General features: G+C 39.8%; 1 protein-coding gene across 4 annotated transcripts in view; it reads left to right on the top strand.

Annotated features, from left to right (window-relative positions):
• Positions 1-13199, top strand: part of LOC127850449 (ATP-binding cassette sub-family A member 2-like) — a 101642-nt gene that overhangs the window by 13788 nt on the left and 74655 nt on the right. For all 4 annotated transcript variants that reach the window (XM_052383481.1, XM_052383479.1, XM_052383482.1 and 1 more), the window contains exons 3-7: positions 5707-5800; positions 6916-7027; positions 8940-9097; positions 11025-11146; positions 11364-11711. In XM_052383481.1, the coding sequence (XP_052239441.1) occupies positions 5707-5800; positions 6916-7027; positions 8940-9097; positions 11025-11146; positions 11364-11711 (834 nt within the window). The remainder of the gene's footprint in view (positions 1-5706; positions 5801-6915; positions 7028-8939; positions 9098-11024; positions 11147-11363; positions 11712-13199) is intronic.

The raw sequence follows: 13199 nt of genomic DNA, 5'->3' as shown, positions 1-13199 counted from the left end.
GTATCTACTGAGCACCTGTCTTACAATGGTTATTTCAAGATGACTACAGTATCTACTGATGCACCTGTCTTACAATGGTTATTTCAAGATGACTACAGTATCTGCTGAGCACCTGTCTTACAATGATTATTTCAAGATGACTACAGTATCTACTGGGCACCTGTCTTACAATGGTTATTTCAAGATGACTACAGTATCTACTGAGCACCTGTCTTACAATGGTTATTTCAAGATGACTACAGTATCTACTGAGCACCTGACTTACAATGGTTATTTCAAGATGACTACAGTATCTACTGGGCACCTGTCTTACAATGGTTATTTCAAGATGACTACAGTATCTACTGAGCACCTGTCTTACAATGGTTATTTCAAGATGACTACAGTATCTACTGAGCACCTGACTTACAATGGTTATTTCAAGATGACTACAGTATCTACTGAGCACCTGTCTTACAATGGTTATTTCAAGATGACTACAGTATCTACTGGGCACCTGTCTTACAATGGTTATTTCAAGATGACTACAGTATCTACTGGGCACCTCTCTTACAATGGTTATTTCAAGATGACTACAGTATCTGCTGAGCACCTGTCTTACAATGGTTATTTCAAGATGACTACAGTATCTACTGGGCACCTGTCTTACAATGGTTATTTCAAGATGACTACAGTATCTACTGAGCACCTGACTTACAATGGTTATTTATGGATGACTACAGTATCTACTGAGCACCTGACTTACAATGGTTATTTCAAGATGACTACAGTATCTACTGAGCACCTGACTTACAATGGTTATTTATGGATGACTACAGTATCTACTGAGCACCTGTCTTACAATGGTTATTTCAAGATGACTACAGTATCTACTGGGCACCTGTCTTACAATGGTTATTTCAAGATGACTACAGTATCTACTGAGCACCTGACTTACAATGGTTATTTATGGATGACTACAGTATCTACTGAGCACCTGACTTACAATGGTTATTTCAAGATGACTACAGTATCTACTGAGCACCTGACTTACAATGGTTATTTATGGATGACTACAGTATCTACTGAGCACCTGTCTTACAATGGTTATTTCAAGATGACTACAGTATCTACTGAGCACCTGTCTTACAATGGTTATTTCAAGATGACTACAGTATCTACTGGGCACCTGTCTTACAATGGTTATTTCAAGATGACTACAGTATCTACTGAGCACCTGTCTTACAATGGTTATTTCAAGATGACTACAGTATCTACTGGGCACCTGTCTTACAATGGTTATTTCAAGATGACTACAGTATCTACTGAGCACCTGTCTTACAATGGTTATTTCAAGATGACTACAGTATCTACTGAGCACCTGTCTTACAATGGTTATTTCAAGATGACTACAGTATCTACTGGGCACCTGTCTTACAATGGTTATTTCAAGATGACTACAGTATCTACTGGGCACCTGTCTTACAATGGTTATTTCAAGATGACTACAGTATCTACTGAGCACCTGTCTTACAATGGTTATTTCAAGATAACTTCAGTATCTACTGGGCACCTGTCTTACAATGGTTATTTCAAGATGACTACAGTATCTACTGAGCACCTGTCTTACAATGGTTATTTATGGATGACTACAGTATCTACTGAGCACCTGTCTTACAATGGTTATTTCAAGATGACTACAGTATCTACTGAGCACCTGTCTTACAATGGTTATTTCAAGATGACTACAGTATCTACTGAGCACCTGTCTTACAGTGGTTATTTATGGATGACTACAGTATCTACTGGGCACCTGTCTTACAATGGTTATTTATGGATGACTACAGTATCTACTGAGCACCTGTCTTACAATGGTTATTTATGGATGACTACAGTATCTACTGAGCACCTGTCTTACAATGGTTATTTCAAGATGACTACAGTATCTACTGAGCACCTGTCTTACTATGGTTATTTCAAGATGACTACAGTATCTACTGAGCACCTGTCTTACAATGGTTATTTCAAGATGACTACAGTATCTACTGAGCACCTGTCTTACAATGGTTATTTCAAGATGACTACAGTATCTACTGAGCACCTGTCTTACAATGGTTATTTCAAGATGACTACAGTATCTACTGAGCACCTGTCTTACTATGGTTATTTCAAGATGACTACAGTATCTACTGAGCACCTGTCTTACAATGGTTATTTCAAGATGACTACAGTATCTACTGGGCACCTGTCTTACAATGGTTATTTCAAGATGACTACAGTATCTACTGAGCACCTGTCTTACTATGGTTATTTCAAGATGACAACAGTATCTACCGAGCACCTGTCTTACAATGGTTATTTCAAGATGACTACAGTATCTACTGAGCACCTGTCTTACAATGGTTATTTCAAGATGACCTTCAAAGTCACCAAAATCTGTGTCACTTGTTTGTATATCTTTTTGACATTTGATTATCATGGCTATGGATCATGGGAATATCGTATAATCAGTCATTTACCTCTTTTAGATAACACTGGTTAAAGTGAGTACAAGTTGAAGGGTGTGTAATGAACAGTGATGACATTTTGACGAGTCATGCACATCACATGCACATGTGTGTTATCTGATTAATATTTGAAGTGTTGCAGCCTTTGAACATGAACACGACAGAAACTGAAAAAAAAATATTTTGTATTACTTCAGTAGAAAACAACATTATTTAGACTTAAACTGTATAATTGGCTTCTTTAATCGCACGTCTATTCCCTGTCTTTTTTAGATCTTTATGTATTACAATTTTGCATTTTGCCAAACAGTGATGTTATTCATAACAACAAAAAAAAGGGCTTTAACTGGGCAACCATATTTTTTCTTTTTGTATTTTGTTGTACTTTTCAAATATATGAGGATATCAGCATTTTACAATATAATTCTCCACAACAACATTTAAACCTTGCTCTGGGAATATTGGGCTTAATGCGTGTGCGTAAAGTGTCGTCCCAGATTAGCCTGTGCAGTCTGCTGTGCGTAAAGTGTCGTCCCAGATTAGCCTGTGCAGTCTGCTGTGCGTAAAGTGTCTTCCCAGATTAGCCTGTGCAGTCTGCTGTGCGTAAAGTGTCGTCCCAGATTAGCCTGTGCAGTCTGCTGTGTGTAAAGTGTCGTCCCAGATTAGCCTGTGCAGTCTGCTGTGTGTAAAGTGTTGTCCCAGATTAGCCTGTGCAGTCTGCTGTGCGTAAAGTGTCGTCCCAGATTAGCCTGTGCAGTCTGCACACGCTTATCTGGGTCAAAACTTCCCACTTATATATATGGTATTTGTGTTAAAAGGAAGTCTCTTCTTAGCGACAATCCAGATTAGGTAAAAACTTCACGTGCATTTTGCCCAGTTTAACAAACAACTTATAAAGCTATTAGCCATCATTATCAGTTGATGATCAGTTGAGAATATGGAAGGCAAATAAGGGTGGCATTATTGATTGAAGTCATATCTTTAACGGACCTGTACCTGAATCAATACATGGAGTACAATCACACTGCCTGTAAATCTCTTCAATACTAGAAAACTTTGTCAACTGTGAACATTTTAAAACATTTATTTTCATTATCTTTCTCAGTTCATCAGACTTTGATGATTTTGACAATTTTCCAAATGTTTTTCATCGATCACAATTAGAAAACCATATGTGATTACTCAAAAAACCACATCTCACAATTTTTGATGTATTGAAGAAACTGTGAAGTTTATTCATATTTATCTATTTAAAAAGACACGAGTCATGGTCTTGCCTCTAGGTTCTTGTCCAAATATCACCCTGTATTGTACAGAGCTGAGTTTTATAATCCAATGTTATTTGATTGATATTTGTTATGTATAAGAAAATCAGGCTACAGGAACCTCTCATAATAAAACCCCCACAAAACAAAGTTTAGGGGGGGTATATAGGAGTGAACTTGTCTGTCGGTCTGTCTGTCTGTCGGTTGGTCGGTCCGTATTTTGTATCCGCTCTCTAATTCAAGTTGTTATCATCCGATCTTCACCAAACATGGTCAGAAGTTGTATCTAGATGATGTCTTGGTCAAGTTTGAATATGGGTCATGCCGGGTCAAAAACTAGGTCACTGGTCACTTAGTGTATTTTAAACATTCAGCATGTTGTCCACTCTCTAATTTAAGTAGTTTTCATCCAATCTTTACCCAACTTAGTCAGAAGTTTTATCTAGATGATCTCTAGGCCAAGTTTGAACATGGGCCATGCCTGGCCAAAAACTAGGTCAAGGGTCACTCAGTGCGTTTTTTAACATTCAGCATGGTGCCGCTCTCTAATTCAAGTAGCATTCATCCTATCTTCACTAAACTTGGTCAGAAGTTTTATCTAGATGATCTTAAGGCCAAGTTTTATGATGGGCCTTGCCGGGTCAAAAACTAGGTCACGGGGTCAATTAGTGCGTTTTTTAGCTCATCTATTAAGCTATACATCCTATCTTCACTAAACTTGGTCAGAAGTTTAATCTAGATGATCTTAAGGCCAACTTCGAAAATGGGCCTTTCCGGGTCAAAAACCAGGTCACGGGGTCACTTAGTGCATTTTAAACATTTAAACATTGAGAATGGTGTCCGATCTCTCATTGAAGTACTTTACTTCCAATCTTCACCAAAGTTGGTCAGAAGTTTTATCTAGATGATTGAGAATGGTGTCCGCTCTTTAATTGAAGTAGTTTACTTCCAATCTTCACCAAAGTTGGTCAGAAGTTTTATCTAGATGATCTCTAGGCCATGTTGGAACATGGGCCATGGCGGGCCAAAAACTATGTCACTGGGTCACTTAGTGCGTTTTACACATTCAGCATGGTGTTCCCTATTTCAAGTACTTTTCATCCGCTCTTCATAACGAGGGGGTATTTGTCACGTCTGTGACAAAGCTCTAGTTACACTTTTGTTCAGACGTGTACGATGAAAACAAATAAATTAGTTAATAACCTAAATCATTTTTTAGTAATATTTAAAAAGGTTTACGCCATTTCCTGTTAGGCACTCTAGTTGATGGAGTAACAAGTACAGTAGTTGTACAAATGCACTTGTACATGTGAGGCAGGTTAGTATTACATTTTGCTGACTTATTTTTCCTATTTTAGTTGATTTGATCACTCCGTACTTTGATAACCACAATCATCTTATTTCACAAGGTTAATTGTGGTTACTAAGTATATTTAAATCATTGACCCTTGATCTGTGAAAACAGAGCTTAATGGATGTGCATACAGTTTTGTTCCAGATTAGCCTGTGCAGTCCGCCTAAACTGGACTTTCTTTAGGAAGTGACTTCCTTTAACCCTTTACCACTTAGATACGTATTTTCACGCATTTGTAGTCCCTTAAAAAGATAAAAAGATTAAAAAGACCTTTCTTACTGTATTCAAGTTTTTGAGGCTATTGCCAATCCTTAGATACTGATGAGCAGCAAACAGCATTTAACCTGAACACACTGCAAGTTACTCGCAGGCTGTTCTGGTTTTATGCTGTTTGCACATAGCCATTTTCACTTTGCTTCTGAGTGGGAAAGGGTTAAACAAAAAATTCTGCGAACGTTGAAAGTCTCGTCCCAGATATTCCTGTTCGGACTGAACAGGCTATTCGAGGACAACACTTTACGCACATGAATCACCAGAGCATGGCTAATTTACACTTGAAGCATTCAGCATGTTCAGTGAGATCACATTCTTTACATTACAGTTTGTGCTTCTATTTGAGCTGTCCATTCCACTAGTACTATTTGTGATCCTGCTGTCCATACGTCGTAGAGCGATTCCCCGGCCTCAGCAGACATGTACGTATTTATGGGAAGATTTGCTTAGCTCATATTCACCAACATGTTGTAAAATAGAACATCTAACATTGTTCTGTGTCAGTTAACATTCATCAAGTCAAATCACACCTTTTTCTTTTAAGAATGATGGAATATAAAACTTACAATCTACTTACAAAATGTGAAAGCAAAAGTGCCATTATTTTTTCTTGAATCTAAGTATATTCTTAGGTCTTGCATATTGATGGTGAAAATGGATATTTTCTTGCACTGTTAATTTGTCACGAGATCAATTGCCTTTGAAACAGTATACCTGGTAATCAATAAAAATGATAATTAATGATTGCATTCATTTTATGTGAATGCTATGGAAGTCCATTTGTGGTATCATGGTGAATGCTATGGAAGTCCATATGTGGTATCATGGTGAATGCTATGGAAGTCCATGTGTGGTATCATGGTGAATGCTATGGAAGTCCATGTGTGGTATCATGGTGAATGCTATGGAAGTCCATGTGTGGTATCATGGTAAATGCTATGGAAGTCCATTTGTGGTATCATGGTGAATGCTATAGAAATCCATTTGTGGTATCATGGTTGGTCATAATGATGTTAGTCAATAACAGCCTCTTATCAAATAAGCCTCGTTCTGAGAAAAGTGCATGTGTGTGAAGTGTCATCCCAGATTTGTCTGTCCCCACAGGCTCATAAAACAGTTTTCACTGAGCGCGGCTCAAATGTGTAGGCAATTGACTTTGACTGCTTGAACATGAAAATATTATGGTATACATATTGTATACTCAAAATACTTTATAACCAGCTTATGGCTTAAGTATTCAATTTATTTGTGTACCAGAAACAAAACATTATTTTTACAGCTCTAAGTTACATTTAAAAGAGCAGCAGAATGGTGCAATTGTATCATTTGATTATTTAAGTACAGAGAGAATTTTGGTGTATTATTTAATTTTATTTTGTGAGAGGTAAGAGGAAAAATACAGGTTATATTCACTTATATCCTATGTTTGGCTGTAGATGTTCAAATGTTTGTTGTTGTTGTTGTTGTAGCTGTAGATCAATGGGGCAGCCAGGCCTTGCCGTCATCGGGTATCATGCTTTTGTTGTTGTTACTGTAGATCAATGGGGAACCCAGGCCTTGCCGTCATCGGGTATCATCCCCATAATGCAGACCTTTTGTGAGGAGGCAACACAGGACGCCAACCACACTGCAACATCAAAGGAGGAAAGGTAATATGATAACTTTGTGAATAATTAAAGTAAACTATTATTATTGTTATTTAAAAACTTTAAATAACATAATCAGTATTGTAAATAGGCTTTGAGGAAAATTACAGCACCAGGCAGGTATCCCCAAATCAAAAGTATGACACTCAAGGAGCTTGATATAGGCATAGAGAGTAGGAAGACTGTGATGCAATCACAACCAGAAAAATTTGAATTAATTTTAAAATATAATTTGAAAATGGCATTTTAAATGGTAAACTGCTGGAGTTTAATGGATGGATGGTGGATTTGGTCAGCGGCCAGGCCGAAACACTTGATGTTATCCTTTGTTTGTCCATTCATCAAATACCTCTGATTTAAATAGGACAATCTCAATTACTGTCATAAGGATGTGATCTTAATACTGATATACCAATTTTACACAGGAAAAGTGAAGCAGGTTTAACCCTTTCAGTGCGGGAACCGAATTCTTTGAAAAAAATCGAAGAAAATGCTAATTTTAGAAATTTAGCAGACAACATTTTAGCAGATGACAAATTTCCCAGCATGCAAAGGGTTAATGATATGAAATCAGCAAAAAATACAAATGAGCAGCAATCTGGGAAAACAGGGCTTAACCCTTTGCATGCTGGGAAATTTGTTGTTTGCTAAAATTCTAAAATTAGCATTTTCTTCATTTTTTTCAAAAACCACTATCAGAATAGCAAACAGTTTGGATCAAGATCAGACGCCACGCTTTGTGGCGTGTGATCTTGATCCAAACTGTTTGCAAAGGCCTTTAAAATTTGGTTCCAGCGCTATAAGGATTAATGCATAAAGTGTTGTCCCAGATAAGCCTGTGCAGTCCAAACAGGCTCATCAGGGCAACACTTTCTGCTTTAATGGATGTTTTTGATTGAAGGACGTCTCTTTAAAACATAAATCTTTCTTGGCGGAAAGTTTTGACTCTGATTAGCCTGTCTGGACTACACAGGCTTATCTGGCCTGTCTGGACTACACAGGCTTATCTGGCCTGTCTGGACAACACAGGCTTATCTGGCCTGTCTGGACTACACAGGCTTATCTAGCCTGTCTGGACTACACAGGCTTATCTGGCCTGTCAGGACTACACAGGCTTATCTGGCCTGTCTGGACTACACAGGCTTATCTGGCCTGTCTGGACTACACAGGCTTATCTGGCCTGTCTGGACTACACAGGCTTATCTGGCCTGTCTGGACAACACAGGCTTATCTGGCCTGTCTGGACTACACAGGCTTATCTGGCCTGTCTGGACAACACAGGCTTATCTGGTCTGTCTGGACTACACAGGCTTATCTAGCCTGTCTGGACAACACAGGCTTATCTGGCCTGTCTGGACTACACAGGCTTATCTGGCCTGTCTGGACTACACAGGCTTATCTGGCCTGTCTGGACTACACAGGCTTATCTGGCCTGTCTGGACTACACAGGCTTATCTGGCCTGTCTGGACTACACAGGCTTATCTGGCCTGTCTGGACTACACAGGCTTATCTGGCCTGTCTGGACTACACAGGCTTATCTGGCCTGTCTGGACTACACAGGCTTATCTAGCCTGTCTGGACTACACAGGCTTATCTGCTACACAGGCTTATCTGGCCTGTCTGGACTACACAGGCTTATCTGCTACACAGGCTTATCTGGCCTGTCTGGACTACACAGGCTTATCTAGCCTGTCTGGACTACACAGGCTTATCTGGCCTGTCTGGACTACACAGGCTTATCTGGTCTGTCTGGACTACACAGGCTTATCTGGCCTGTCTGGACTACACAGGCTTATCTGGTCTGTCTGGACTACACAGGCTTATCTGGGACGAAACATTAAGTATATGCATTAAGTTGTGTTTTCCTAAAGTGATGCTTAAATAAGCAAACAATTACATCTTTGTTCTCTACAGTGCCAGCCGTTTCCTTAGTAACCTGCAGAGGTTAGCCTCTCAGCACAACTTTTTCTACCCCGGCTACACTCCACAAGAAATGGAGCGTCTGCCGCGAATCTACAAGAATGTACTCGACCAGCCGATTACTCTGGAAAAATCTGTTAAAAATGCTACAGGTAAGAACTCAAATGTCAATCACATTCATATGATCTGTGAAAATGGGCTTTAATGCATGTGTGTAAAGTGACGTTCCAGAAGCTGCACACATTCATATGATCTGGGAAAATGAGCTTTAATGCATGTGTGTAAAGTGACGTCCCAGAAGCTGCACACATTCATATGATCTGGGAAAATGGGCTTTAATGCATGTGTGTAAAGTGACGTCCCAGAAGCTGCACTGGCTAATCAAGGACAAAAATTTCCACTGTTATTTTATTTTTTGTTTAATGGCAGTGTCTTTTTTTGCATAAATCTAGTTTGGACAGAAAGTGATGTCCCTGATTAGCACTTGCAGACTGCACAGGCTTATCTAGGACGACACTTAACCCTTTCAGTGCTGGAACCGAATTTTGAAGGCCTTTGCAAACAGTTTGGATCCAGATGAGACGCCACAAAACGTGGCGTCTCATCAGGATCCAAACTGTTTGCTATTCTGATAGCATTCTTTAAAAAAAAATCGAAGAAAATGCTAATTTTTACAATTCAGCAGACAACATTATAGCAGACTACAAATTTCCCAGCATGCAAAGGGTTAAAGCACATAAAATATAGCCTGTTTAATAGAGAAGGAGGCACATATTGGCTCATATTGTTTATAAATATTCAATGTTATCCATTGCACATTAATATCATGTGTTTATGTTTTAAGGTATTTCATATGAAAGAGTCATTGCGTAATGTTTGTGAAATAAATATTCATTAGAGTTTGTGGTGATGATATTGTTAGAAGAGAGTTCTTTGGGACGGAAAATACCAGGTAAGGGTTACGCAGACAGCGCAGACTGATCAGGAACAACACTTACAGTGCACGAACTCAGCCTATACAACACTTGCAGGGCATGAATTCAGCCTATACAACACTTACAGCGCACGAATTCAGCCTATACAACACTTACAGGGCACGAACTCAGCCTATACAACACTTACAGGGCATGAATTCAGCCTATACAACACTTACAGTGCACGAACTCAGCCTATACAACACTTACAGCACACGCATTCAGCCTATACAACACTTACAGGGCACGAACTCAGCCTATACAACACTTGCAGGGCATGAATTCAGCCTATACAACACTTACAGTGCACGAACTCAGCCTTTACAACACTTGCAGGGCATGAATTCAGCCTATACAACACTTACAGTGCACGAACTCAGCCTATACAACACTTGCAGGGCATGAATTCAGCCTATACAACACTTACAGTGCACGAACTCAGCCTATACAACACTTGCAGGGCATGAATTCAGCCTATACAACACTTACAGCGCACGCATTCAGCCTATACAACACTTACAGCGCACGCATTCAGCCTATTCAACACTTGCAGCGCACGCATTCAGCCTATTCAACACTTGCAGCGCACGAATTCAGCCTATACAACACTTACAGCACACAAATTCAGCCTATACAACACTTGCAGCGCACGAATTCAGCCTATACAACACCTGCAGCGCACGAATTCAGCTTATACAACACTTGCAGCACACGAATTCAGCCTATACAACACTTGCAGCGCACAAATTCAGCCTATACAACACTTACAGCGCACGAATTCAGCCTATACAACACTTACAGCGCACGCATTCAGCCTATACAACACTTACAGCGCACGCATTCAGCCTATACAACACTTACAGCGCACGCATTCAGCCTATACAACACTTACAGCGCACGCATTCAGCCTATACAACACTTGCAGCGCACGAATTCAGCCTATACAACACTTGCAGCGCATGAATTCAGCCTATACAACACTTACAGCGCACAAATTCAGCCTATACAACACTTACAGCACACGCATTCAGCCTATACAACACTTACAGCGCACGCATTCAGCCTAATTTCTTTCCCACGTATATATAACTTACTCTGTTTTCAGATTTTCAGCTGGATTCCGTGTTCACATCGACAGACAGACTGGCACACTTTCTCCATGACAACCTCTCTGTGCCTTCAGCAGATGTTGACGCCCTTTTGGGCTCCACTGTGCAAGTTCAAGAAGTAAGAACACAATTTTTCGTCACTTTACGCACATGCATTAAACCCCCATTTCACAGAGCACGACTCATTAATATTAATGTATCAAATTTAGCAGATGAAAGAGATTATTAAATTTGAAATAAAAAAGGAAACAATGTGAAGTGAAAAAAAACAAGTTAACAAAAGTTGTAGTACTTTATAAATGTTGTTTAGCCTTTATGCAATCATTTTTTTACAGGTCTACCATTTACTGTTTGGATCAACTGCAGCATCCACAAAAGACCCCCACACACCAAAAAGAAGAAGTATAGGTGACATCCAGGACAGCTGGCCTAATTTTGAGACCCTTTCAAACATAGTTAATCCTGACAACAAAAACCAACAACTCAGTCAGGGGACATTACTTCTGGGAATCCTATCAGAGTTATCCCCCAAATTCAAAGGCAGTCTGGTTCACTCGTTGATGCAGCAGAAGGCATTGCTAGGAGACAAAAGGGTGCTAACACTCTTGATGCAGTTTCTAAGCAACCCTTCAGGCACCCCTGACTTGACCTTGACCCCTGACCAGGTGGCTGAAGTGTTGAAGGTGAGCTCTAACATGAAATCAAAGATGCAAGCAGCTCTATGCATTGGAGCCTCAAAGATGCAAGCAGCTCTAAGCATTGGAGGCTCACTCTGGTAAAATGGGGCTCAATGCAGGCGTGTAAAGTGTTATCTCAATGGGGCTTAATGCAGGCGAGTAAAGTGTTGTCTCAATGGGGCTTGATGCAGGCATGTAAAGTGTTGTCTCAATAGGGCTAAATTCAGGCGTGTAAAGTGTTATCTCAATGGGGCTCAATGCAGGCGTGTAAAGTGTTATCTCAATGGGGCTTGATGCAGGCGTGTAAATTGTGGTCTCAATGGGGCTCAATGCAGGCGTGTAAAGTGTTATCTCAATGGGGCTTGATGCAGGCGTGTAAATTGTGGTCTCAATGGGGCTCAATGCAGGCGTGTAAAGTGTTATCTCAATGGGGCTCAATGCAGGCCTGTAAAGTGTGGTCTCAATGGGGCACAATGCAGGCGTGTAAAGTGTTATCTCAATGGGGCTCGATGCAGGCCTGTAAAGTGTTATCTCAATGGGGCACAATGCACGCGTGTAAAGTGTTATCTCAATGGGGCTCGATGCAGGTGTGTAAAGTGTTATCTCAATGGGGTTTAATGCAGGCGTGTAAAGTGTTGTCTCAATAAGTTTGTGCATTCCGCAGCAGCTAACCACGTTCATTACTTTTTGCTTTTCTGGTATATTTGTTAAAAAGAAATCTCTTAAGTGAATTCCAGTTCAGATAAAAAGGATCGTCCTTGATAAGCCTTTTGGAACTGCACAGGCTAATATGGGACAAAACGTTATGCACATGAATTAAGCCCCATTGAGGCTCATTGTAAAAAGGGCTCGGGCTTGCATTTGGTTTTGAAAATTTGCATTTCAAATATTCTAGCTTCTGATTTGCTCTAACACTGAATTACGATTTGAGCTAGTTAGGATAAACTAAATACATTGAAATCTTTTACCAGTATTGCATGGAATTGCATATAGAATTGGGTTTGGTCAAAGTCACTGATTGTTAATAAAGAAAAATTATTCTGTGCAATAAATCAAAATTGAATTGAGGTAAGTTATTGAAACTTCATACTTAATGACAATCAGTCTGGAGATGTACATTATACAAATGTATCTTTTATTATGGGTGGGAGACATGGTGGCTTGAGTAAGTTTTGCGAATAAGTAAATTACTCAGGTGAAAGCAACAATAGTTAACTTGTATTGCCTCCTACTGACCAAACTCCAGAGATGCTATCTTGAAATTCTTGTGACAAAAATAGCCAGCAAATCACTCACAAACCTCCTTAATGCAAGTTTGAGCCCTTCCATGTAAGTTTGAGCCCTTCCATGTAAGTTTGAGCCCTTCCATGTAAGTTTGAGCCCTTCCATGTAAGTTTGAGCCCTTCCATGTAAGTTTGAGCCCTTCCATGTAAGTTTGAGCCCTTCCATGTAAGTTTGAGCCCTTCCATGTAAGTTTGAGCCCTTCCATGTAAG

Source organism: Dreissena polymorpha, chromosome 11, assembly GCF_020536995.1.
Source record: "Dreissena polymorpha isolate Duluth1 chromosome 11, UMN_Dpol_1.0, whole genome shotgun sequence".
NCBI classification, from domain to species: domain Eukaryota; kingdom Metazoa; phylum Mollusca; class Bivalvia; order Myida; family Dreissenidae; genus Dreissena; species Dreissena polymorpha.
Note: the sequence above shows the minus strand (reverse complement) of the source record. Positions and strands in the feature narration are given on the sequence as shown.